The 27,457-nt window shown below is 46.7% G+C and overlaps 1 protein-coding gene across 7 annotated transcripts in view; it reads left to right on the top strand.

Moving 5' to 3' along the window:
* SWT1 (SWT1 RNA endoribonuclease homolog) overlaps positions 1-27,457 on the top strand; it is a 1,000,634-nt gene that overhangs the window by 171,796 nt on the left and 801,381 nt on the right. For all 7 annotated transcript variants that reach the window (XM_078642786.1, XM_078642831.1, XM_078642776.1 and 4 more), the window contains one exon: positions 6,426-7,101. In XM_078642786.1, the coding sequence (XP_078498912.1) occupies positions 6,426-7,101 (676 nt within the window). The remainder of the gene's footprint in view (positions 1-6,425; positions 7,102-27,457) is intronic.

Below are 27,457 nucleotides of genomic sequence, written 5' to 3'. Positions count from 1 at the left end.
ATGTGAAAATTTAGGAAGAAGAATTACCTCAGGTAACGCAGATAAAAATAGCCATTGAATGAAACCCAAGTAAGGAAAAAGAAGAAAAGAAGAAAGCAAGAGAGGGTGAAGCAAGTAAACATAGCCATTTGAGAAAAACCCAAGTGAGGACAGGGCAAGAGGTGACACATGACGGATTCTACCGCCGATAGAATCCGTCATGGGGACACCGCTCTGAAAAGGGGCTCTACAGCAATTTTGGTGGCAGCTTATTATGGTCTGCGCATTTACTGTTCTTTGGATACCAGAAGTTTTACACTAATTTTTGGAACTTCTTGGACGAATTGTGTCTGTTAAATATATACCCTTGACGTGGCTAAAATATTATTCGGATATCGAAAGTTGGCCATAGGCTTCTGGACTGTTTGGATCGGACGACTCCATTGACGTTATTTTTCGTTGCTTCAAGTTCTGACCAACACACTTGCCCTGACGAAGCTCCCACGGTTGGGGAGCGAAACGCGTTTGCCTTTTTAAAACCTGTTAGGGCTTGACTTCTGGATCATTTTTCATATATTAATTGATCTTCTGTACTATTTTTAGCTTCTGGACTGTTTGGATCGGACGACTCCATTGACGTTATTTTTCGTTGCTTCAAGTTCTGACCAACACACTTGGTGAGAACGTCTTATGTATAGTGTCACCTCTTGCCCTGTCCTCACTTGGGTTTTTCTCAAATGGCTATGTTTACTTGCTTCACCCTCTCTTGCTTTCTTCTTTTCTTCTTTTTCCTTACTTGGGTTTCATTCAATGGCTATTTTTATCTGCGTTACCTGAGGTAATTCTTCTTCCTAAATTTTCACATTTGGTTCTGGTTACCAATGTCCTATATAAACCATTTAGTTGTATGACTTTTGTGTTTAGATATTTGGATCTAAATGCAAGTTGTTTTCCAAGAAATATATATAGGATTATTATTGTGACTTTCTTTAGTTTGGCCATCTCGTCTCGTTCAAAGTACAACTGTAATGTATTTTTTAAACTTTGTTTGTCTATTGTAAATGTCATGTTGGTATGTGTTATTAATATTGGTGTATTTCTGTGTTGTTTTCAGCCCTGACGAAGCTCCCACGGTTGGGGAGCGAAACGCGTTGGCTGTCCTATAAATGAGAAAATAAAAGAATTTATTTATTGATACTACATGGTCCTGGCTACTTTATCCTTGGTGCTGCCTCTGTTCTGTTTCTTTAGTCTTTGTCTGGATTTCCAGTAGGACCAAAACCGCAGCAGGTCCTGGAGGTTATCAGCACAACACCAAATTGGATATTAGAGGGACATCGGAAAATAGAGGTGCTGTCTACAAGATCCGCTGTGGAACATTTTTCTATCAACTACAACATGTCGTTTTTCCACTCGAATTCAGACTCTTCAGTATTTAGGGGCTACCACCAACACCATGCAGACAAGCGTGTGTCCTTCGGAGGAGAGACTTTCATCGATCCTTCGGAAAGTGTCACTCTTTAATAAGAGCCTCTCATCCCACTGTGAGGTCAGTTTCATCTATTCTCTGCTCCATATATCTTCCTCACTCTAAATGCGCTTCTCCACATGCGTCCTCTTCAGGAATGGCTCGAGGACCAGTGGGACCAAGCGACAGTCAACTTGGAAGACAAGATCATTATCTCCCTTTATGCGAGCATTCTCTAACATGGTGATGCTCACCAACCAACCTGCTTAAATTAATGCCTTTTCACCAAGGCGGTTCCCTCCAGACCTTTGTTGCTGGGGTGGGGACCTCACATGGATCTTCTCCAAATTCAAGGCACATGTTCTCCAAGGGAGATGACATATCCTATCAATCCCCTCAAGCTCCTGGTGTTTCGCCCTTCATTCAAGAGCCAGTCCCTGCTTGTTCAGATGGACAATACAACCACCATGCACTATCTCAACAAGCAGGGGGGGAACAGGCCCAGTCTCTTATCACACAAAGCCAAAGCAATTTGAAAATGGGTCATAGCCAGGAACCTGCAGATCATGGCAACTTACCTCCCAGGTGTACAAAATGTGCAGGCAGTCGCCCTAGGCAGGGTTCTGAAAGAAAACCGCAACTGGGTCCTTCACAACGATGTGGTCCAAACATCTTCAAGCTGTGGCTTTTCCATACATCAACTTGTGCACCACCTCAGCAAACAAAAAATGCCACAACTTCACCTTTATATTTCCAACCCGGAACTCTGGGGAATGCCCTTTGAATCGACTGGTCTGGCAAATTACTCTACCCCTTTCTGCCGATCCCACTGACCCTGTCAGTCTTCATCAAGCTGTCCTACTCGAGAGCCAGACTCATCTTGATAGCCATATCAATTGTAGTTCACTGACCTTCTTCACATGTCACAGCATCCACATCTGAAGCTGCCATGCAGACCAGACCTGCTAACAAAGTTCAGAGGCCATATGGTTCACCCCAATCTATCCATCTTGAATTTGGCAGCATGGCTCCTGTGCTAGGGCAATATGGACATCTGAACCTGCCACAAGACTGCATGAACATCCTCAAAGAGGCTAAACAGTCATCAACCCATTCAGCATATGCTTTCAAGTGGAAGCAATTTTATATTTGGTGTTGCTCCAAGAACATAGACCTTACATCTTGCCAGGAAGACATCATTTTTCCATATCTTCTCCATTTGGCAAAATCTGGCTTAACATTCTCTTTCATAAAGGTTCATTTGGTGGCCCTTACTGCCTACAGAAAATGTCCTTCACAAACCTCTTTTTTTATTCTGGTAATCAAGGATGTTTTAGAAGGGTTGAAAAAGGTTTTCCTTCCCATTAGGCACCCTTCCCCTCCTTGGTAGCTTAACATAGTTCTTTCACGTCTCATGGAGGATTCTTTCGAACCCATTCATAAGGCATCCCTGCAACATCTTTCATGGAAAACCTCTTTCCTCTTAGTAATTACATCAGCCCGTAAGATTAGCGGAATCCAGGCTTTATGCTCTAACAAGCCTTACACAGTTTTTCACTTGAATAAGGTAGTCATGATGTCTCACTCGAAATTCCTATCCAAGGTTATTTCGGATTTTCATGTCAGACACTTTCTTTGCCAACCTTCTTTCAGAATCCTTCAACCCCGGCTGAAAGATCTCTCCAATTCCTGGATGTAAGACCGGTCTTAAAGTTTTAGCTAGATAGGACACATGACTTGCGCATACCGGACCAATTGTTTGTCAATTATGGCCCAATCCATACAGGTCTAGCCACTTCCAAACAATCTGTCTCCAATTGGATAGTATCTTGCATACTATTATGTTACCAAAAAGTCAATATGACGTTGTCAGATAGACCTTATAGTACATTCTACTAGGGGCAAAAGCAGCTACCGCCGCTTTAATGACAAATATCTCTATTGCGGAGATTTGTAAAGCGGCCACTTGGAGATCTGTTCACACAGTCATTAAACTCGATTGTTTGGACTTGGATGCTCGAACAGATGCTCAAGTGGGACAAGCCTCCCTCAGAACTGTATTTGCCTTATCCAGTCCTTCTTCTCTCCTCTATTTTTCAACCGCATTTTGTGGGGAAGAGCTTGTTATTCTATTCAAATGCTTATGACTATCAGTGGAGATCCCCCAGAAGGGATAGTTTCTTACCTACAATCCCATTTCTCTCTTGGTAAAAATCTCCATTGAAGTGATAAGCAAGCAGCCCTGTCCCCCGGTGAACATAACAGAGGAAATTATTGGATCTACCTATCACTAACACTTCTTGTTAAAAAAAACTGAGGCAATTGCTCCTGCTACTCATTATGGGATATGGTGGTCTCTGGGTCCTTAAAGATACAGATGCTGTTTAAAACTTACATAATGGCAACCTATGGGGCTAAACTGTCCTGCTATCATTCATCTTTTACTTTTACAGAAAAGGGTTTGTGAAGAGATTCAAGCAGTTTTGGAAAAACATTAACCTAAATTATACATATACACACACACACACACACACACACGAGTGTACATTGACCCTTTACTGAGTACAATCTGAAGATTTTCACCACTGTAGCCTCTTTTTAGGCTGCATATTATGTTCTTAATTTCTACAGGCCTTCCTGAAGAAAGGCTAAAGTCTACAGTTAAGAAGATATTCTTTGAAGAAGTGCCCTGGAAATCCCAAACGTGGGCAGAACTATTCAAATGCTTATGACTTCAGTGGAGATTACCCCTAGGGATAACTAGGATTACAGGTATGAAACCATGCCTTATGCTTTAGCTAGCCCCTCCTGTAAGTTCTCATGTGTCTAAGGTTTGCAAAATAATGACTTGCTTATGAGAATCATCATTTTTCTCCAAGCTGTGTATTTTTGAAATGTCATGCATGTGTATTTTACAGTTCATCTTTTGTGCTCGTCTATGCAAAAATGCTCAGAAATGTTGCATTGTAGGGCATTATATAGTTTGTTTTCATATAGGATGGGGCAGACGCCTTTATAGTTGTGGTGAGGCCTGGCTGGTTACAGGGAAGATGTTTATTGGTGATGAGACAGGTGAGAAGTACCTCAACTGGTGATGGAGCAGCAGATGAGTTATGGTGGGGCAGAAGTCTGACTGATAGTAGCTGTCAGATACTTGGCTAGTGGTGGGATAGAAATCTAGCCATTTTTAGGGCAAGAAGGCTATCCTGTGGCCGAGAAGACGGTTTCACTGCTGGTGTTTGAAATAGTAGGACCACTGCATTTTGCAAGCTCCACTAATCTAACATAATATTTGTCAGATTGGACAAAAATATGGATAACGAGCCAGTCATTGGCCTGGCGGATGAGAACTCTAAGGTGGCTCCATGGCAGGTGTGAGATTCTTATTAGTCTTGGTTTTTCCTTTGCAGTCTTTTACATACAGTTGTGTTTACCACAAATGCATGTGGAATCCCTAGTACTAGAATGTAATGTACAAACCAGGAGTCAAGTTAACATTCTACACATACCTGACATTGGTTATCTTGAACGCTCTGCTGATGGATTGGGGTCATTGCCCTAAATATTAGTCAAGTCCTTGTATTGGCTCATAAATTGTGTCATTTGCCTTGTTAGTTAGTGGGCTTGGCGGGTGGTTGGTTCTGTCGCTGGGTATTTGGATGGTGATCAGTTAAACAAAGAGGCATAGGAGGGAAAAGGAAATAGGATCATTCTCATTCATAAATAAACAAAAGGAAACAAAAAATGGAACATTGACAATCCTATGTCATTCACATCAAAAAGGAAGACGTGCAGTATCCTTAACATGTCTATAAAGAAAATATTTACGTCAGACGATTCTCATTGTAGCCTTGCTAAGGGTGTTTGGGAAAATTGAAAATTATTCAAGAATTGGGAGAAAGCAGCCACGCAACAAGGTGCATCAAAAGTTTAGGTGACACCTCACAAAATCACCAATGAGGTCCAGTATCAAAGTGGAAACATCTCCTGGCTTATCATGGTTCTTGCATCCTAGGCTGTGGCAAGCGGTGGTTACTGGCTGGTTGGTGCAGTGGCCTTGCTGGCTATTTGGGACAGTGGCCCTGACTGGTGCTTGAGCCGGTGGCCTTGGCTGGTGCTTGGGCCAGTGGCCTTGGCTAGTGCTTGGGCCAGTGCCTTGGCTGGTGCTTGGGCCAGTGGCCTTGTCTGGTGCTTGGGCCAGTGGCCTTGGCTGGTGCTTGGGTCAGTAGCCTTGGCTGGTGCTTGGGCCAGTGCCTTGGCTGGTGCTTGGGCCAGTGGCCTTGACTGGTGCTTGGTCCAGTGGCCTTGGCTGGCGCTTGGGCCACTGGCCTTGGCTGGCGCTTGGGCCACTGGCCTTGGCTGGCGCTTGGGCCACTGGCCTTGGCTGGCACTTGGGCCACTGACCTTGGCTGGCGCTTGGACCACTGGCCTTGGCTGGAGCTTGGGCCACTGGCCTTGGCTGGCGCTTGGGCCACTGGCCTTGGCTGGCGCTTGGGCCACTGGCCTTGGCTGGCGCTTGGGCCACTGGCCTTGGCTGGCGCTTGGGCCACTGGCCTTGGCTGGCACTTGGGCCACTGGCCTTGGCTGGCACTTGGGCCAGTGGCTTTGGCTGGTCCTTGGGCCAGTGGCCTTGGCTGGTGCTTGGGCCAGTGGCATTGACTGGTGCTTGGGCTATTAGCCTTGGCTAGTGCTTGGGATAGTAGCCTTCACTGGTGCTTGTGAACGTGACCTTCACTGGTGTTTAGGGCAAGAGGGACCTTGACTTGTGTTGCCGGCAGCGTTCTTGACCGGTGCTGGGGGTAACCACTGTGACTGTCTCATTGGATTAGTAGCATGACTGATAGTTGGTCCAATGATCTGGCAGGTGAAGTTCCTTGACCTGCTGGAACAAGCATCATTTGGCATAAAGTTGAGAGAGTTGCTACAGTTTGAACTAATGGTACAGTAATTTTCCATCTGTTCTGTTTACTCTTTCTAGCCCTGAGCCCAGCAGTTGCTCTTCAGCTAAGAGACTAAAAACAGACTCCTCTTTCACACGTGACACTTCACAGTCAATTCCAAAAAAGACCTCTCCAGTTTCTGTAAAAAAACACTCTTCCACAAGTGTGAAAGTGAGGAGAACTTCAGCTGGTTCTTGTTACTACCAGTTATGCGAGTTGACAAGGAAACACAAAGAAAGTGGAAACAATGACCAGTCTGGCTTAGGGTCTTCGGGTAAGAAATGCTCCACTGAAGATGCACAGCCAGCAAGAGAAACCCCCACACACAGAAAGCATACACGAGGACAGCAGAATGGAGAACACAGTGATAAAATAAATAAGAAGGTTAAGAGATCAAGAAAAAACACAGCCACGGATGAACAAGGGCCTACCCTGAAGCCTCCAGAGCAAATCCCTCACAAAATTGGAACTTGGATCAATAGCTTCAAAATTGTCACCCTGCCAAAGAACAGCAACAGTTCCATTGCTGCCCGTACACAAGCATTTCAGGAATCATGTGAAAAACAAGCAAGGTTGAAAAAATCCCTAAAGAGGGCTACATCATCATCGGAAAGTGCTGTTCCTATCCTGCCACCCAGTCCCCCAAAAAGGAGCAGCTTTTGTGGGGACAAGAAAGAATATCCACCTGAATCCGACAGGCCCAACTTTACCCAGGTAGGGAAGTGCTTAATGAAAGCCTTTTTAATTTATCACAGTTCTTACTTAACTTGTGTGCCACATGTAGTTATGCTGTATTTTTTTTGTTGGCTTTTATAGTACTGTAAATTGGGTGTCATGGGGTGGTGTTAAAAATGTGAATTGTGAAATGGATGCTGGTGAGAGGTTGAAAGTACGTAGTTTGATGACCTCTCCAGTGGTGCAAACGTCTTATTGTGCACATCAGTTAACATTGAACCTACTTGGGCCAAGTAGGAGAGTACATCCTTATAGTGGCCTTGGCCTCTCTGGTGAAAGCCAGTGTTAATTAGAATAGTGATTTGTGGGCATCGTTGAGAGTGGACCTATGGAATATGTGAACGTCTGTGGATAAGGGGTATAAAATAATTATAATTATAATTAGGTACTTATTGGTGCTAGGAATTAAAGTGGTCATTATGCCATGGGAAGTTTGTAGACCCTTATGAGGAATTTGTACAGTGCTAGTTTTAAGACTGAGAATATGTGAAATCTAAACAATGAGGTGGCAAAGGAGGAAGGGGATATTAAATTATATTCAGTGATTTATCACAATGCGCGTAACTTATTTCACAGTTCTTTCTTTATAAGACCCTGTTGGTACTGGCAATCGTGCTGAATGTCTCCACCTTCCCCTAATGATTGGTGCATTATACACCATTTCACCTGTTGCTGTTTGTAATGAAATGCCAGCCGTGTTTTCTTACTTGATGGGAGATGATGCTATAGATATGAATTCAAGCTCTCCAGAGGCTTTCAGTAGAATATTTTATTTGCTATATTGAACATGGCAAGGTAAAAATGTGTATCCAATGAGGAACTCGAGAACTTTGATTAATGGAGAGAAGGTAAGTAGCGTGCTAGACTTTATATAACAGCTACTTTAATTGTGCATGTTTACCGGGATAAGGGCATTGATGAAGGATTTAAGGGAGGGAATAGAAGTGAGGGCGTATTCTCCAGATGCTGAGATGGTCTTACAGTGAAGAGGGGGCCAGCCTATCAAATGTATTTTCTTTGGTAGTAACACCCCATCTTGTCTCTGTTGTTATTTTGTAAAACCAGTGATATAGTTGGTTGTAATTCTGACAAGGCCCCTCATTACAGGCTCTGAAACCATGACTGCAAGGGTGCAAGGATCTTGGGAAGGATTTAGATCAAAATCTTCAGAACTGACAGTGATCATCCCTTTTTGGAGGTTAGAGGGGTAGACTAATTGTGTTTTGATAGAAGGTAATGGCCACTTTGGAGAGTTCAGTTTCATTAATCTCTTGAAACCAGCCATGTTTGTTTGGGATGTTGTATCTAGGGTGCATTTCATTTGAGAACGGTGCTTCTCTCACCCAGATAGACCTGACTCTCTGTGTCTTGCAGTTTCATCTAGCCAGTGATCAAGTTTGTGTTGTTGAATATCAGGGTTTGATTTACTGCATTGTTCATGAAAGTGTCTGTAGGTATTTATGCAGATCACCATCCTGCCCTTGGAATACGGTACTGAAAAGTGAACAGTATTCTCTAGGTTACTGGGAGTTAGTGTGGGGCTTTGAGGACCGGGGAATGTACTCTAATTTCGTATGAATGAAGCAAAGTCTAGCTTTCTTGATTTGTAGTGTCTGTAATTCCATAGTTTATTTCTTTGGGGATCCTTCGTAGATATTGTTGCAGTAGTTCAGTCTCTGCTTTACGAAGACCATGATCACTTAAATGCAATTTGTGAGCAGGGAGATGAGAAAGGTCATTTCAGATGAAATTGTGAGGCCAAGGGATGGGTTTGTGTTAAACCACATTCCAACCTTTATAACTACTTCATAATTGAGAGGGTGAATGGATTCAAATAGATGCTGATGTTTCTGACCGAGGTAAAAGAGAGTATAATACCACGAGGGAGGTTCAGTCGATGGAGAAAAATGATGACCTTTATTACAGATCATTTTACCATCAGATATTTAACTGCCAGCCTGGTGTATGTATCTGTAAGTCACTTGGTGACCTGCTAGCATGAGTGAAGGGATTATAGGAGAGTGAATGGAGGTTGATGGTTAGTGTCGTCATCATGTAAGTGTGTGAGATTTAAAACCAGATGACATTGCTTTGTGTCTTGTACATCGAGCAGGGGACTATCAACCAGAGCACTGTTTGACCTTTAGAGGTTGGAAGTATTCTTGTTTTCTCGCCAAATACAAATAAATAATGGTATTTTAGATGTCTCTTTTCTGCAGTTTAATAGCTCAAATCCTATATCAATAGGCATCCATCTGCTATGCAGGAGTGGAGTGATGAAAAGGATACAGGGAATTGGAATCACATCTTTTTATTACAGTTAACAGTAATGGTGACTAGATGAACTTAACTTAGCATACAGTATCAATGCATGGTAGCTGCAAAAGGAATATACTACAACACGATAAGTAGAGCACCTTGGTAGAGACCAGGCCTAGTAAGTGGGAGCTAAGAAATGTGTTTCTTTTTAGAAGACAGCTGATTCACCAAGGAAACCTTTTTTAGAGCTTGTGTGGAAAAATTACTGTAGTTGACCCACACTATGAATACATATATTGCCTTTACCCAGAGCAGTTGAACATGGATTGCAAGAAATGATAGAAATTCTTGGCAAAACCCCTTTCTATCGATGTTGGTACCATGGGGTCACTTGGTGGCTCACAGCAAATGACAGAGGTAGTTTCAATTGCAACTTCTGGTTCTGCCATGGAAAGTGGTACTTTGTGTAAAGATGGAGACACAGCAGGCTCTTATGTCCCCGCTATGGTTTAGGATTTCAGTGTGGCTGTACCCTTCTCGGGATACTTTTTGCAGAGCAGAGAGAGAAGATGTGCTGCTCTGCCCTTGAGGCACCTTGGTGTCAGTGGGGGTCTGCTCAACAGAATCGGCTATATAGTGCTTTTTACTGTGATTGAGGGACACTTGTTTTTTCTTTCAGCCAGGTAAAGATATAGTTTGAGTACTTCTATAAGAACTGGAATGGGTGATGTGTAGGATGGCCTGAAAACTTGCTCATCAGGGATCTATTCTTGCACCAAATCTCCCACTATAAAGAGCCAGCTATCAGCAGCATTAAGAATCGTATCTTTACCGGTGACAGACTCTGTCTTTCACATTAGAGAGTTTAGTTCTTATTTCTTGAATGTTCTACAGCACAGTTAAATGCACTGATGGGTCAATACGTTTTGACTCTCCCATATTTCCAGGGACATAGAGATCAGGCACATATGTTAGCATTCCAAACAGTACCTGACAAAGGGGAAGATCATCTAATACTCTTCTAGGCAAGTTATTTCTGCAGTAGGGGATCTCTGTGTATAGTCATAATCTAGTGAATAGACCCGCCCATGTGCGTGGACCCCGGAGCAATCAAAAATAATCTCTTAAGTCGGCTTCTTTGCAGTCCTGCATAGACACTTAAGAGAAAATTAAAGACAATAATGCAGCCTGTACCTACAAGGCTACACTGTCCAGTACTTCAACTAGAAATCACAAGGATATTTTACCAACATCACATTTACCATAATGTGTCAAGTTCCATCCATAGAGAAACTTCCCCTTCACAAAAACCTTGGAATGATAGAGAGGAAGGGATGGACAGACAAGCCTCCATAGGCTGCCATTATGTGTCTGAAAAGGGATGGACAGACAAGCCTCCATAGGCTGCCATTATGTGTCTGAAAAAGGGATACCGTGCCTTTAAGGAACTCTCCAGATACCCTCGGTATCCCAGCATGCACAGCCAAGTCCTTTTACTTTCAGTTCTTTTTTCCGGCTCCTGCTAGCAGGACCCTGGAGCATTGAGCTCTCCCTTTTTGGGTTTAATTCTAATTTTTTGACACTTTTCAAGTGTTTAGAGAGTTTCACTCGACATCTACCTATCCCTTCTTCCATTTGCTGGAGTTTTTTGCCAGTTTTTGCCACCTTTTCTGTCGAAAATGCCTATATTGTTCGACAGATGCCCTGAGTGTGCCAGGAAGAAAGCCAAATCGGACGGCCACAGAGTGTGTATCCTCTGTCTCCCTTCATCCCATGTGCCTGAGGATTGTGAAATCTGTCAGTCCATTTCCAAGAGGACCAGGAGAGAGAGGGATAAGATCCAGCTCCAAGGCATGGAGCTGAGGAAACTTCAGGATCAAGGTGGGGCTCGGCATGGGAGGGCTGGATCTGAGTCCTCTGCCCGTGCTGAGGCCTCTGGGGGGCTCCCCAGTCAAGAGAAGGCCAGGAAACGGCACATTTCTCCATCGACGTCGATGGCCTCGACGTCGGCATCGAGAGGGTTGACCACCGTGTGCTCCCTGTCGACCCAGGGCCCCGGGTCGAAGCGGCGTCGCCGTTCGACGTCGAGGGGGCTGATGTCGAGACCTCGGACGAGGTAGACGTCGAGAACTGCGTCACGGTCGAGGAGTCATCGACGTCGTGATGGTTCCAGGCACCGGCGCTCGCCGTCCAGGCGACACCGCCGCTCGCCGTCGAGGTCTACTCGGCGTTCGGCGTCGAGGAGCAGGCACTCGACGTCGAGGAAAAGGAGATTGCCGTCGAGGGATGTGTCGACGTCGAGGAAGAGGTCGACGTCTAGAAAGGAGAAGTCAACATCCAGGAGGCGATCCAGGGAAAGGACGACGTCCCCGGGCTCGGTGGTCAGCCTCCTCTGCTTCCACAAGCCCCCGGTCACGGCGGCGCCGGCGCTCGTCCAGTAGAAGGTCTGCTTCTAGGACTTCGTCGCGAAGGCTGACAAAGAAGAAGAGAGTGGTTAGATCTTCCGACTCTGAGTACTCTCAAACCTACTCCCCGTCTACGCCTCCTACGTTGCCGCAGAAGAGTCCCACTCCTCCACCACTTCCGCCACTTCCGAGGACTCCTCCTCCTTCTCCTCCGCCTCCTCCTCCTCTTCCGAAGACTCCTCTTCCTCCGCCTCCACATCGTCCTCCACCTCCTCCACCACGGCTTCCTCCACGGTCAGTCTCGCTGCCGCACTTCCCGTCACCACCTAAGGGGACGCCACAACCGAATACTCCGGCTCTACCTCCGCAGCGTCCACCCCCGACCAGGACGGTCGATCCTCCACGACCTTGGAGATCCAGATTGTGAGAAGTTGGCCTGATATATGATGCTCACTAGTTCTAGTGATCACCTTGTATCAGTCCAAACAACCCTTATGGTGATTGGTTGTAAGTCAACCTTATAGACCAGCTATCCTAATGGTAGCATGGACAAAGCAGTCTTAGGCTAAACTCTTTTGGCATGTGAAGCCAGCTGTTTTATCATATATAACCCCTTGAATACCAGATGAAAGGACACCACACAGGTTGTTATGAAAATAAACAGTATATTTATTAATAACAAACACCTCTGAACTCTTTATGAGGTCAGAGGGCTAAGCACATGTCAATCTCTTAGGAAAAATACGATAAGTTGCACAAAATTACAATGGTGCCCTAGGGGCACGACAAACCATATACTAAGTAAATGGTATAAGGAAATCGATAGAAGGAATGGAGCTGTCCAGAGGCTGTAGGTTCGCTGGGACTACACTATCCTAACCTCAGGTAAGTAATAGGAGGCCCACGGGACGCGTGTGCAGAGTGTGAACTCACACGCGAGATGCGAAACAAAGTCAATGGACTGTACAGTTTACGAAAAAGGTAAGTACGGACAGTCTTTAGTATCTAGGACTAAAACGACTGGAAATCTGGACACTAGGAGAGTTAATCTACCCTTGAGCACCGAAATGCTCTTGTTACCTCACCCACGGGCTGCGGGTGCATAGGTGTCAAAGTGTGTCGGGTTTCCGCGTCGAAGTCAATGGAGCCTTGAAGAAAGATGCTGCAGGCGACCAGGAGGAAGATGTCCGGTGCGATCCACGGGTGGATCGAGGAAGAAGAGGACCTGAAAGCAGAGGGGACAGTGTTCAAAGTCACTAGCCAGAGACTGGTGTGGAACCAGGAAGCAACCAGATGCTGTCGTCGCGATCAGGTGAAGAGTGGACTCTTGTCTCTGCAGCCACGTGGACCAGGAGGTGTCTTCGACGACCAGGATGGAGGCACGAGCTGTCCCACGCAGGCTCTCGCTGTCGGCGGTGTCGGATCCGGATTTGGAGTCAACAGGCCTTGGCAAAGGCAACCCACGCGGTGAGTGGAAACGGCGTCTGGAGTGGACCAGGAGGGTCCGGGGTGCTCCTCCTTTGGAAGGGAGCAGGGGCCAGTCTGGAGCAACCAGACCAGCAGTGAAGATTTCAAGGATCGTCGTCTAGGAGGCCTCTAGCCAGCCGGCAAGTGACCAGACAACGCGTCGAGCAGCAATCAAGCAAAAGGGCCCCACGCAGATCTTGTGGATGTTGGGGGGCTGGTCTTCGGTGTAGGAGCTGCTCGGGGCTGGGGCTTCTCAATCCCCAAAGCACTTTCTCGAGGATGCCTCTGAAGTCGTGCTGGAAGCGAAGTGCAGTTTCTTCAAGATGGCCGGTCCCACGTGTCTCGTCGCACCCACGGATCTCAGCTGGGCTGCAGATGTAGGTTGAGGTCGGAGAGGTCTGGAAGTCCGGATCTCGTTGGGCTCTGAAGTCTGGTTCCGGCAGGAAGGACGACAAAGTGAACCGCTAGGACGCTTGATGGTGCCTGCAGTTGCAGGGTGGACACTCCTTGTCCACAAGGGAGATTCTTCAGTCTTCTGTGGAGCAGAACGTCGAAGTCCAGAGTTTCTTCTTGTAAAGTTGTTCAGGATAATCTAATTTGGAATGGGACAAGCTCCTACCTTTATTCTCCTAAAGGGGGCTGTACTGTGACTAGGTCCCTCCCATGGGTGGGACCAGGAAGGGGGGTGGTTACACCCCCTATCCTTTGTCCGGTTTCGCGCCAGAGCTGGGGCTGGAATGCCCCAGCAACTGGTTTGAACCGGTGTATGCACAGGGCACCTTGTGTGCCCCAGGCATGTCTCATTCCTTTCAGGCCTGTCCTACCTAATACACAAAATCCTGTCTGGGGTGGTGCTAGCACCTCCAAGGCAGGAAACCCTTTGTCCAGGCCTCCCTCGCTGGAAGGACCCCCAGCAGCAGGAGGTCAGACTTGTGTCTGTGGTGGCAGCATCAATTTTGTGATGCTAAGGCTCGAGTTACTTTAACCGGGGTTCTCAGTTACATACATGTCGTGTCCCTCTAAAAGGGTGGAATGCTACCCCCGTCGCCAGAATTGGCGAGGGGGTAGTATTCCAATTCGTATGACACCTTACTCGACATGTTTTGATAATGCTATACCAAAGTTAGCATTCAACCGCGAGGATTATAATGCACTTAAGAGTATATGGTATAGCATTATCATGGTACAGCTATCAGGACTTGGTTCCGCAAGCTGCAGACGGGCTCAGCTCATGCCAGAGCACCATCTCACATAATTCCAAGCACTCTGCCTTCAGGATTGATAAGGCCTGCCATAGGAGTGACTGATAGGAATATATGTGTCCATTTTAGGGTTAGATATAGGCACACTATATCTACAGCAAAGGGTGATTACACCACCTTGCCCCAGCTGTCTTACCAGCCAGTTGTGTCTGTTTAGATGGCCAGCCAGGGGTGGCATAATACATGCTTCAGCCCCTGGTAGGCCCTGGGTACACCTATGCCCTGGGTACCTAAGGTACACTGTACAGGGACTGATAAGGTGGCCCAGTACCAATTGGTAAATGCACCTAAAGTACATGGATGTCAATTTAGAGAGAGAACAGCTAGGCTGTGGGTCTGATTAGCAGGCCCACAGCCAGGGAAAGTCGTGACTCAAAAAGCAAAAATCTGGGGTGACCATAGGATTGCAGACCCTACTCTCCTACATAGATCACGATCCAGGGGAAGATGCCGTTCTAGGAGTGACCGTCGTTCATCTACAAGGTCCCGGCGGCGTCACAGACTAGATCGGTCGAGATCCCGTCATACGGATTCGTCCAGTGCTTGGGGGTATTCTCCCACTCTGTCAGATTGACACCCCACACGAGAGTGTCACCCGTGGACGACATTGTGTCGTTTCAATAGGTTTTATTGCGAGGGGCGGCGAAGCTGGGTATTACCCTGATGGTGCCCACACCTTCTACGTCATTGATCTTCGAGACCCTCCATAAGCGGCAACTGTCGCGACCACTGTTGCCCTTAGTGCCGGGGCTGGAGGAACCGGCGATGGAACTTTTCCTGACGCCGGCGTCAACAAGATCCGCCCCCTCCAGGCTGCAGAAGAAATACAGGCCTCCTTACTCCGATCCGGCGTTTCTCAGGTCGGACTCGGTCCCAGATTCGGTGATCGTTACGGCCGCCAGGAAACAACACGCTACTGCTCCATCATCCACGGTACCCCCTGATAAAGAGAGTAAGCAGAGGGATTCTGCGGGTCGTAAGGTCTGCGGTACGGCTGCTACGTCTATGAAAGCCGCTAGTGCCACGGCTCTCCTAGGGCGATACGACCGATCGTTTCTGGAGCATCTCCCTAGGGACAAGAGGGAGGATTTTCAAGAGATCATCAACGAGGGCATGATGGTGTCTAATCAGGTGATCAGTGCGGCGGCGGATTCATCGCTCTTGGCTGCCCATGGCTACTGCCATCGGGTAAATTTGAGACGTTATGCCTGGTTGCGCCTGACGTTGCTGAAACCAGAGGCCCAGCAGAGGGTCGCCAACCTGCCGTTCTCTGGAGCGACATTGTTTGGAAAACACGCTGATGAGGAGATGACCTGCATGAAGGCGGAGGCTGAAACCCTGACAGCCGTCTGGTTAGAGAAGCTGAAGGAGCAGAAGAAGACTTTCCGCCCCTTCCAGAGGCGTTTAGGTGCCAGGGCAGAGGGCAGGGTCGTCAAACTGCCCAGCAGCAACATCAGCAGCAGCAGTACCAGAGGCAGCCTTTCCAGAAGCGGCAGAGGCGGCAGCAGTCCTCCTCGACACCCAAAGGCCCGGCCGGGTCTAGGCCCTGAGGTGCTACTTCCCCCTCGTCCGTTACCTGCTCTGGTGGGGGGAAGCATCCAACATTACTTGGCAGAGTGGAGAAAAATTACTCCGGACAAGTGGGTGCTGAATATTGTTTGCAATGGATACAGTCTTCGTTTCACCAGCCCGCCTCCAGGAATTCCACTGGTTTGCTCGCAGTTCCGACTGCGCGAGCTCCAGGTGGAGGCCGATACCCTGTTAAGAAAAAGGGCGATAGAAGACGTCCCTCTGTCTCAAAGGGGAAGGGGCCTGTACTCGCGCTTCTTCCTTGTACAGAAGAAGGACAAGAACGAGTTCAGGCCCATTCTGGATTTGCGACAAGCAAACAAATGGATTCACAGGGAAAAGTTTGCATGCTGTCTTTGCACCAGATCTATCCTCAGCTGCAAAGGGGAGACTGGCTTTGCGCAATAGATCTGCAAGATGCGTACTTCCATGTGCCCATTGCATGGAAACACCGGAAGTTCCTGCGACTTCTAGTCGGCACCAATCACTATCAGTACACCGTACTACCGTTTGGACTGAAGTCTGCACCCAGGACATTTTCTAAATGCATGGCAGTGGTGGCAGCGCACCTGAGAAAGAACAAGGTGTTTGTCTACCCATACTTGGACGACTGGTTGATCAAAGCCTCCACCTTCCAGGAAGCGCAACTGCACTTCAACAAGACGGCTGTTCTGTTGAGCCAGCTTGGGTTGCACATAAACATGTCCAAGTCTGTCCCGATTCCGCAAGCGTATCTCCTTTGGAGGAGAGACGCTTATCGATCCTTCGGAAGGCTCAGGCTCTCCTAGCTGCTCCATCTACAACAGTGAGGACGGTGTCTTCTCTACTGGGGTCGATGGCCTCTTGCATCTTCCTCACTCCACATGCGCGCCTCCACATGAGACCGCTGCAGGAATGCTTGGAGGATCAGTGGGACCAGAGGAAAGGGTACTGGGACAACAGGAACCAGTTGTCTCTTCACGCCCAACAGTCCTTGAGATGGTGGTTCTCAGCAGAGAATCTCCTCAGAGGGGTTCCTTTCCACAAGGACATCCCCACTCAAACTATTGTGACGGATGCGTCTCTCCTGGGCTGGAGAGCGCATTCAGACCATCTACAGATCCAGGGAACGTGGCCTCCGGCGGAGTCCACGTATCACATCAATTTCCTGGACCTCAGAGCTGTTCACTTGGCACTGAAGGCCTTTCATCCGTCCTTCCAGACCAACTCCTTGCTTGTGCAGATGGACAATACGACCACAATGTATTATCTCAACAAGCAGGGGGGCTCAAGATAGCGCACACTGTCACAGGAAGCGCAGGCGATCTGGCACTGGCTGCTAGCCAGAGGACTGACAATAACGGCGACTCATCTGCCAGGTGTGCAGAATGTTCAAGCGGACGCCCTCAGCAGGTTGATCCAAGAAAACCACGAGTGGGTCATAAACGACGCGGTGCTCGACGACATCTTCGCCATGTGGGGCACTCCAGACATAGATCTGTTCGCCACCGCCGAAAACAGAAAATGCCGCGACTTCGCCTTGAGGTATTACCATCCGGGGACTCTGGGGAACGCGTTATGGATCAGCTGGTCGAACAGCTTTCTGTACGCTTTTCCACCAATTCCCCTGATTCCGGCGGTGCTCATCAAGCTGTCCCAGTCCAGGGCGCGGATGATCCTCATCGCCCTGGAATGGCCCAGACATTGGTGGTTCATGGACCTGCATCACCGGTCGCTCCTACATCACCGGCGGCTGCCGTGTCGGCCGGACCTTCTCACGAAGTTCGGGGGGCAGATGGTGCACCCCAACCTCTCATCGTTGAGTTTGGCGGCATGGCTCCTTAGATAGTGCAATATGGCCATTTGAATCTTCCTGAGGATTGCCTGGACATATTGAAGGAGGCTAAGAGGCCTTCCACTAGGACTTCTTACGCTTACAAGTGGAAGAGATTCTGCATCTGGTGCACGTCTAAGAACTATGATCCGACGACCTGCAAGGAAGATGTCATCCTTCCATACCTTCTGCATTTAGCTCAGTCTGGACTTAATTTCTCTTCCATTAAGGTTCACCTTGCAGCATTGACTGCATACAGGAAATGTCCTTCGCAGACATCCTTCTTCCAGATTCCTGTGATAAAGGATTTTTTGGAAGGATTGAAGAAGGTGTTCCCTCCTGTTCGGCTTCCGTTGCCTTCGTGGGAGCTGAACGTGGTGCTGTCCAGGTTGATGAAGGAACCTTTCAAGCCTATTCACAAGGCTTCACTGCAGCACCTGTCGTGGAAGGCGGAGTTCCTCGTGGCCATTACATCGGCCCGCAGGGTGAGTGAAATTCAGGCATTGTGTTGCCAGGAACCTTATACTGTGTTTCATGCTGCTAAGGTTGTTATGCGTACTCACCCTAAGTTCCTCCCTAAAGTAATCTCTGATTTTCATGTTAATCAGACTATAACTTTACCAAAGTTTTTTCAGAACCCTTCCACTCCAGCGGAGCGTTCTCTCCATTCCCTGTATGTCAGGAGGGTGTTGAAATTCTATCTGGGTAAGGCCAAGGATATTCGTAGGTCCGACCAATTGTTTATCAACTATGGTCGGTCAGGACTGGTCTGGCTACCTCTAAACAGTCCATCTCCAGGTGGATTGTGTCATGTATCCAGCTATGTTTTCAGAAAGCTAACAAGACCTTACGGGGTAAGCCTAAGGCTCATTCTACCAGGGGCAACGCAGCTACAACAGCTTGGTTCCGCAATGTTCCCATTGCAGAGATCTGCATTGCGGCCACTTGGAAGTCGGTCCACACCTTTGCTAAGCATTACTGTCTGGACTCTGATGCCAGGGCATGCTCAGGTTGGGCAGGCTTTGTTGGGAAATCTGTTTGCACAGTACTGGTGTTGTCTGTTTTTTCTCCACCGCAGGGTTGGTTTTTGGATTGGGCTTGCCATTCTATTCACTAGATTATGACTATACACAGAGATCCCCTACTACAGAAGGAGTAGTTTCTTACCTGTAACTCCAGTTCTGTAGTAGGGGTATCTCTGTTATAGTCATAAACTCCCGCCCTCCTCCCCGGTGGAGAAAATGGTACTGTAATGTATGCTACAGGCCTTGCTTTATGCACCTTCAAAAAGAACTGAAAGTAAAAGGACTTGGCTGTGCATGCTGGGATACCGAGGGTCTCTGGAGGGTTCCTTCAAAGGCACGGTATCCCTTTTTCAGACTCATAATGGCAGCCTATGGAGGCTTGTCTGTCCATCCCCTCCTCTCTATCATTCCAAGGTTTTTGTGAAGGGGAAGTTTCTCTATGGATGGAACTTGACACATTATGGTAAATGTGATGTTGGTAAAATATCCTTGGCATTTCTAGTTGAAGTACTGGACAGTGTAGCATTGTAGGTACACGCTGCATTATTGTCTTTAATTTTCTCTTAAGTGTCTATGCAGGACTGCAAAGAAGACGATTTAAAAGATTCTTTTTGATTGCACCGGGGTCCACGCACATGGGCGGGATTATTCACTAGATTGTGACTATAACAGAGATACTCCTACTACAGAACTGGAGTTACAGGTAAGAAACAACTCCTTATTGCTGTCTGAACTCCAGATAGATTATGCAGCCAGCTCTGTCTTGTGTCCAATACCCTAACGGTGAAGACACGTTTAAGCGTACCATTGGCGTGTTCTATGACTCCGTTCCATTTCGTACTGATAGGATATAAATATAGCAGTTGTACTCCCAGATACCAGGCATAGTGTCAGTGAACGCCTTTGTGGCAAACATAGGGCCATTTGTTATGTTATGTTATGTTATGTGCTTTTATTAGGCGCACAGCTGCTCCAGCGAAGGAGCGTCCTGGCGCCGAGACAAGGTAGCAGCACAACACAACGAAATAAAACACAGTGGAATGAGGCTAAGGGAACAGGAAAGTTTTCACCGCTCGACGGAATGAGAGCAAGTCCCTAAGGGCGCGAATCGCCGGGGGAAGGGAGTTCCACAGCATAGCAGCGCAGACTTGGAAAGAACGTCCACCAGCTCTGCTGCACTTAAAGCGAGGGACAACCGCTAGTTCCAAGTCAGCAGATCTTAATGCTCGCGCAGGGGTGTAGTGGGCCAGGAGTTTAGACAAAATCACGGCAGGAGATCCCTTGAGTATTTTGTAGGCGACACAGAGGACTTTAAACTGAATCCGCTGAGCCACCGCGAGCCAATGCAGCGATCGCAGGGTACTAGAGGTCGGACATGATCTAGGTAGTCCTACCACCGCTCTCGCGGCGGCATTCTGAATCCGTTGGAGACGGCCAATTTCTGCTTGGTTTAGCCCAGCGAATAAAGAGCTTGCGTAATCCAGCCTGGAGATGACAGTGGCTTGGATCACGAGTTGCCGGGTGGCGGCATCAAAAAACTTAAGCACCGGACGTAGTCCCCGTAGAATGCCAAAACAGCAGGCCGCCGTACGTTTAGTATGACATACAAACGTAAGAGAGGGATCCAGCCATACTCCGAGGTTTTTAAGCTCGGAGACTGGGAGAGGTGTACGACCCAGATCCCCTGGCCACCATCTCCCTCCCCAAAGTTCCGGTTGTTTCCCAAGAATCATGACCTCGGTCTTACTAGCGTTCAGCTGGAGACAGTTGGACGTCATCCAGCCAGCGACCGCCCGCAGTCCTTGTTGGAATCTGGGTGCATCCACGTCGGCATCCCCGCTGATCGTGACCGCTAGCTGGGTGTCATCGGCGTATGACACCATAGTCATACCCCATTGACGAACAACCTCAGCTAGCGGCCTTACGTATAGATTAAACAACGTAGGACTCAGCGAGGACCCTTGGGGGACCCCCAGATCCAGCATATGGGATTTGGACTGGTATGGAGGGACGGTTACGCTAAAGGTCCGATTAGCTAAGAAAGACCGGAACCATTGGAGAGCGGTACCAGTGACACCGGCCTCCTCTAATCGACGCAGAAGGATGGGGTGTGATACGGTGTCAAAGGCGGCGCTCAGATCTAATAGCACCAGCGCCGCCGTTTGACCCGCATCAAGCACGGAGCGCAAATGCTCTACCATATACAGCAGAGCCGTCTCCGTGCTGTGGCCCGCTCGAAACCCATTCTGCGTCGTATCGAGGATATCGGCTTGGTGAAGATGTTCTGAGAGGACCGCGTTGACATGCGCCTCAGTCACCTTGGCGGGCCATGGCAGCAGTGAAATTGGCCGATAATTTTCGGGCTTACTACCATCCAGGCTTGGTTTCTTGAGAATGGGCCGCACCACGGCCTGTTTCCACTTGAGTGGAACTACGCCGGATGTAAGCGACGTGTTTATCAAAGAGCATCGCGGTGAGATGTCATGCACCGCCAGATCTTTGAACACAGCCGGGCAGAGCGGATCTGCTGGGGACCCCGACCTCACTTGGCAAGCCAATTTGCCAAGGCTTTCAGTTGTTAAAGTCGGAAAAGAGTGCAATTCCTCAGTAGTCAAGGGTTTAAGAGGTGTGTCTGCGGGTGGACTGGCCGATGGAAAAGCCCGATAGATAGCGTTCACCTTCTCCACAAAGAAATCCGCCAGTATTTCGCAGTGCTCCACGGAGCTCTGGAGAGTAGCAGTCACCTTTTTGGTGGTAAGGTCTTTCAACACCTTGAAGATAGTTTTAGAGGGATTGGCGCTAGTCCGAAATTGTAAGGCGTAAAAGGCAGCGCGGGTTCTGCACACTGCTCGATGGTAGAGTTTAACAGTGGCTTGGTACAAGGCCTTCTCCTGGTTATTGTAGGTTTTACGCCATGCCCGCTCTGCACGCCTACAGGAGGTCTTGAGTACCCGCAGCGCATCATCGTACCAAGGGCTAGTATTCCTGGCCCCGGATTTACACCAAACTGTCGGGATGAGGGAATCTAATGCCCTAGTCACCCAATTACAAAAGCCATCATATCCTTGATCTACCGCCCCAGTTATGTCTAATGGGTCGGACGATAGAAGGTGGTAGAACTCGTCCAACTTTAGTTTGTTCCAACGCCGTCTAGGGGTTGGACACGCCACTGGTTTGGGCTGCATAACAGGTACGGGGCACTGGATCTGTATCAAATAATGATCAGTCCAAGCCAGCGGTGTAAGGCTAGTAATGCTGGCTTCCGCCACGTTGGTAAAAAATGGGTCGAGAGTATGCCCCCCTGTATGAGGGGGTTGTGCAACCATCTGAGCCAGCTGAAGCGACTCTAAGTCTGCAATAAAACTAGACACCGACGGGCTAGAAAGATTATCAAAGTGCAGATTCAAATCCCCAATAATGGAGAAATTAGAGCACCCAACCGCCAGCTTACAGATGGCATCTGGTAATGCAGCTCTAAAGGCCACCTCACTCCCGGGGGGTCGATAGATCAGTAGCCCCGACCAGGTGAAATTGGGCGTGATGGCAACCTTAAAGATTGCGCTTTCACAGCCAGAAATCCTCTGTCCCAGCCACGAGCATGGGTAACAGGACTTGACCGCAAGAGCTATCCCTCCGCCTCTAGAGCCTCGGTTGAGGGTGAATACCGAGTATTCCGGTGGGAACGCCAAGTTGACAATGGCTGTATCGGCATCCTGCAGCCAAGTCTCTGTCAGACAGAATATGTCTGGCGAGTCATGGCATAGCAGGTCGGAGATGTCCAGATGGTGCTTTGCCAGCGACCTGACGTTCAAGTTCCAGATGGTGATAAAAGGAGATGAACCAGCAACCACAGTAACACGCTCCTTAATCCCCCTTTCTAGGGGGGCGGGAAGACTGAACCGCCCACAACCACATGAAAGAGGGCCACCTAAGGGGTCCACCCGCGTTATCTCACAGGACCCCGAAGACAAACCGATGGCAACAAGTCTGTCTCTGTCATAGCACAGCATTATGGACCGATGGAATAGACCACAAAGGGCCACAAACCTGCCCCGTCCTGCACGGCCTGTCGCGTTGTTTGAACAAAAGATAGGAACTGCTTCCACAGCTGCTAGGCACTGCAAGTCTTTTATGACCGCTCAAGGCATGGCTGTTTTTGAGGCTAAACCTGTAAGAATTTGGACGTGAGCCGACCGCTACCAATATGTAATTATATTGGTTTGCACTCACGGTTGGCCTGATATGGTCAAGGCCCCACCTGTAGGCGGTCTAGGCTTTGTGAATCATCTGTCAAGTCTCCTTGTGAGCTAGGCCCAGCAGTTCCCCCACCAGCTCCTTCATTGCAAGAGGAAAGAGCCCTCAGTGATTTCAACTGTGACACCCAGCCCTTGAAGATTCGAACCATGCCACTGGTTTTGAAACATGCTGATCCAACCTCGAAGCACTACCAATCACACAGTCCTTACACAATGTGAATTTGTCAAGGAAGTTCTTGGTATCTCGGATGTCGTTCTAGGCGTGGATCCTGCATCCATCAACTCCCTTTAAATTTGAAACACTGTATTTGACAATCTCTCCACTTCGTGTTGCCCTGCCTTCACTGCAGCCTCAATGATATGCACCAGTTCCTCACGCAGACCATTGATGCACCTCAGCAGTATCCTCTCCCACTTACTCAGTTCCGCACTACCAGGTACGACACTATCTACTACCTTCTGATGCCTCTTCAAGCCTGAGGCTTGTCTTTAAAAACTATATAGTCCAGCCAGATATAACCTCAAAGTGGTAGACTGCGGAGACATTATCCCCATTCAAGAGTGTAGTCTTCCCTTCTCCTCCCCACCGGCAACAAAGGCACACCACTCTCCGATGGACACGGTGGTAGCAGTGCCTCTGATGCCACCAGAACAGCCCACATGACCTTCGGGTCGACACATTTAAAAACACATCATCATTTCATAGACTCCTTACAAGGAGTCTATGAAATGATGATGTGTTTTTAAATGTTTTAGAGGCTTTATTTTAATAAACTTCATATATTTCATATATAAGTGTTTATGTTTATGTTTATGCTTGAGTATCTTTGTGTCCAATACTAGTATTTGGGCTTAATCTCTCAGCACCTTTGCCAAGGGAAGTTGTTCGATTTCACTGTTTAAAAGTGCTCTATTCCCCTGGTCTATTAAAGGGTCCCTCTCAATCTTCTTATGACTAAACACTAGCCCTAATCAGTGTTCCCTCGAATTATTTTTCTCTGCTTTCACCAACAGTGTGGTGTGGTGTACATGTTTGATTGTAGACTGCTTTACTCCTAATTCAGCATCTCCAATGCACTACCCTATATCTCACACTATACCTCTCTCACTATATCCTCACCTCCATTCGGACTCATCCCAAACGCCATTCTACATTCCCTCCCATGCCACTCCTTGCATCATCTCAAACCTCTTACTATTCAGATCTTCTAAACAAGCTATTCTAAAACCCTTCCCTCATGTATTCCTCCAAGACTCATCAGGGGTAGTAAGCGCTATATAAATGTACTTACAATACAATACAATACTGTCAACGAAGTCTAGGCAGCCAGAAGGGTCAGAGAAATGGGGACTGACATGGGAGCACTAGATCTTCGCAGCCATCTTGATCCTTGCCCAGAAACGTACTTTTACATAGCTTTTTAACTATTTCCTCCGTACTCATTCTGAACAGGTCCTCTGAAGTTTACTCACCTGCATGTAAAACATATAATATCTCTATGGTTTATTCTGCTGACCTTTCACTGTTCTTTGTTATCTCTTTTTTTAAATTAAATAATGCTCTGTGTTATTTTCCTTATAAAATCTATTTGTTCAACCTTCTCCATAACATTAACAAATATGACATAAACTGCTACTGACTGAATGAATGATCATCATGATTCGACAAAAGAGCAGATGTAGGGTTGTCTGTTGTGAGGGGCTTGCACGGGAAAGATTCCAGGTAACATACTTATTTTGATAGAAAGATGGACTCTATAAAATAAATAATCTGTGTGGATGTTCCTTTAAGATGTCCTTTCTGAGGGCTGCTGTCTTGCACTGAGTGTGAAATATGTCCTGCAAAGGTTCACATGATAACCATTGCTCCTATTTATATTGGGAAGTTTCCATGTTTTTGTTTTGTTTTTTTGAAAACTCTTAGATGCAGATAAAACAAAGTGGCCCAGTCAGGACTTCCAGGTGTTTTTTCACACTGGGTTTATATGGCGAAATCTGGGATCTCATTATCTAATTGGAACCCCCTTTCTTTTTCCAGAATGTCTAGAAACAATGCTCACAAGGTTAGAACAGGCCTTTGGCAATGGAACACTGCTGAGCCAATCAAGAGAGAGTGTGTGTAAGCTCTCTTTCTTGAATGTGATCAGGCTGGAACTCTTGGCATCAGGCTGAGCTGAGCTTGGCTACAGTCCCTCCTGATTGTTTTTTTTCAAAAAAAGGCTGCAAGCATGACAGTGGGGTGTCTTTGAAAGGTAAGAGTTTTATTTTATAAGAATATGAGCTCTTTCCCCAGTGTTAGGCCAACAGTTGTGGCCTTGAAAGTCCAGTTGATATCCCTGGCTTATTTTTGTGTGATGTTAGGCTTCCTTTTGATTCAGTTCCCTTTGCATAGTTCCTTAGAAATTAGATTCAGGCACTTCAGTGTCTCTGGAATTGCCAGCTAGATGTTGAGATTAATCCTAGTGGCAAGAGACTGTAGATGAAATGGGCTGGTAAAAACACTTGACCATTGAGAGGGTTTAAGGTTTTTGAAGACTAGACCTTATTATAACATGCTTGCAGTTGTTCTAGATGCTCCCTTGTGCCTGGGCAGTGCTATACTTCTCTGAAGAGCTCTACCTAAAGTGAAAACACATGCATCAGGAGTTACTGGTATTCATTCTAAGTCGGCTTGGATGGTTGGATTTTTACCCATCCAAAGCTATAATACTGTACGTGTAGTGGTAAAAGACGTTTGTCATTTTTCAGCTCGGCATGGATGGCATTTACTAATCCTATGCTTAGAGACTATGCTATAAAAATAGAAAAGACTTTGTCACTCTCTAGCTCAGCATGTGTGTATATGTACATTTTAAAAAACATTTTAATATAAATTTAATTTGCTATAGTAATGATAGAAATTGGTCTACTGCATATATTAAGTTATTTTTAGGAGTAAACATGATATTAATCTAAGCTACAATTTAAATTCCAGCAATATTTAGGATTTTAAAACGAATAATAATGTTACTAATTAAAATAATAGTAACATTATCAATAATATTATAAAATAATCATTTTACCATTAGGATTGTACGTTATTTACCTGGACCTTCAGAACTCATTATCTACCATAGCTCGATGTATTGAAAACCCATCCTTAAACCCTAGAAACTTAAAAACATTTACTAAAGCACTCCCCTAACCCCTAAAACTACCCCTTAACGCTAAACCCATTACCCTCAAAACTCAACCTGTACCGGCACCCTAAAAATCGAATTAATCCATAAATAAAAAAAATCCCTGAATTCCAAAAACTGAAAACCAATAGTAGAATGCTTCTTTAACCTCTAAAATGCCCTTGTAACTGGGAAACCGTTCTTACCGCTGAACTCCCAAAAACTGTTATCCCAAAACTCTACCCATCTTTCAACTCCCACCCCTTAACCATAAAACCATTACCCCCAAACTCTTTACCTCTCCTTGAACAATAAAAAACATATTTGCATCTGTGTGTGTGTGTACACACTCACACACACTCTAAAAAAACCAAAGGTTAAACCAACGTTATAGTTAGGTGAATTTGTCAGTGACATTAATGTTTTGAACTAAAAATACCACAGAAATTCACCAGTTATAGTTAGTGCAACTAACTATAACTTGCTCCTCCGCCGTGCACTGCCTATGAGATCATCCAATGAGTGTGCTAGTTTGATTTATAGTTTACATAGTGACGGGTCACTACCATATTATCTTTCTACCTATATTTGTGCAGCCTGTGTCTAGCTAATCTGTTTAAGTGTTTACAAAACTCATGTGCTCTTAATGCACTATTGGTGTGTAGAGGTATTGAACACGTTCTAAATCGTTGTGTTGAAGAGTAACTCTGTGTACAGGTAACAGTTGGCTTGTGTTCATTATGTTCCACACAAGTATTTTGGTACTGCAGAAAAAGTTTCTAGCAGGGCAAAGATTCTACATACTAAGTATTGTAACCAGTCTTGAGTTATGAGACAGAACCATCTCAGTAGGACAATTTCCACTTAACATAGAAGACTAACCTATGTACATGTGCTTGTTTTGCTTCGGAAGATAGGCTATTTGTAGAGTTTTCATCACACGCAGGCTGCAGGTAGTATGATCTTTAGCACCTTCAGACCTTTGTTATTTTTAGTGAATAGTCGCTCAGTGAACAAGTTTTGCGTAGAGTTTACACTTTGCTTAGTAGCTACCTTTTAATTCTCTGTAGTGAATTTCTCATGATAGTTTCACTGTCTGTAAAACATGTGGTACAGAGTAA

This window comes from Lissotriton helveticus, chromosome 1_1, assembly GCF_964261635.1.
Source record: "Lissotriton helveticus chromosome 1_1, aLisHel1.1, whole genome shotgun sequence".
Taxonomy (NCBI): domain Eukaryota; kingdom Metazoa; phylum Chordata; class Amphibia; order Caudata; family Salamandridae; genus Lissotriton; species Lissotriton helveticus.
The sequence above is the reverse complement of the archived record's forward strand: the minus strand, read 5'-3'. Positions and strand labels throughout refer to the sequence as shown.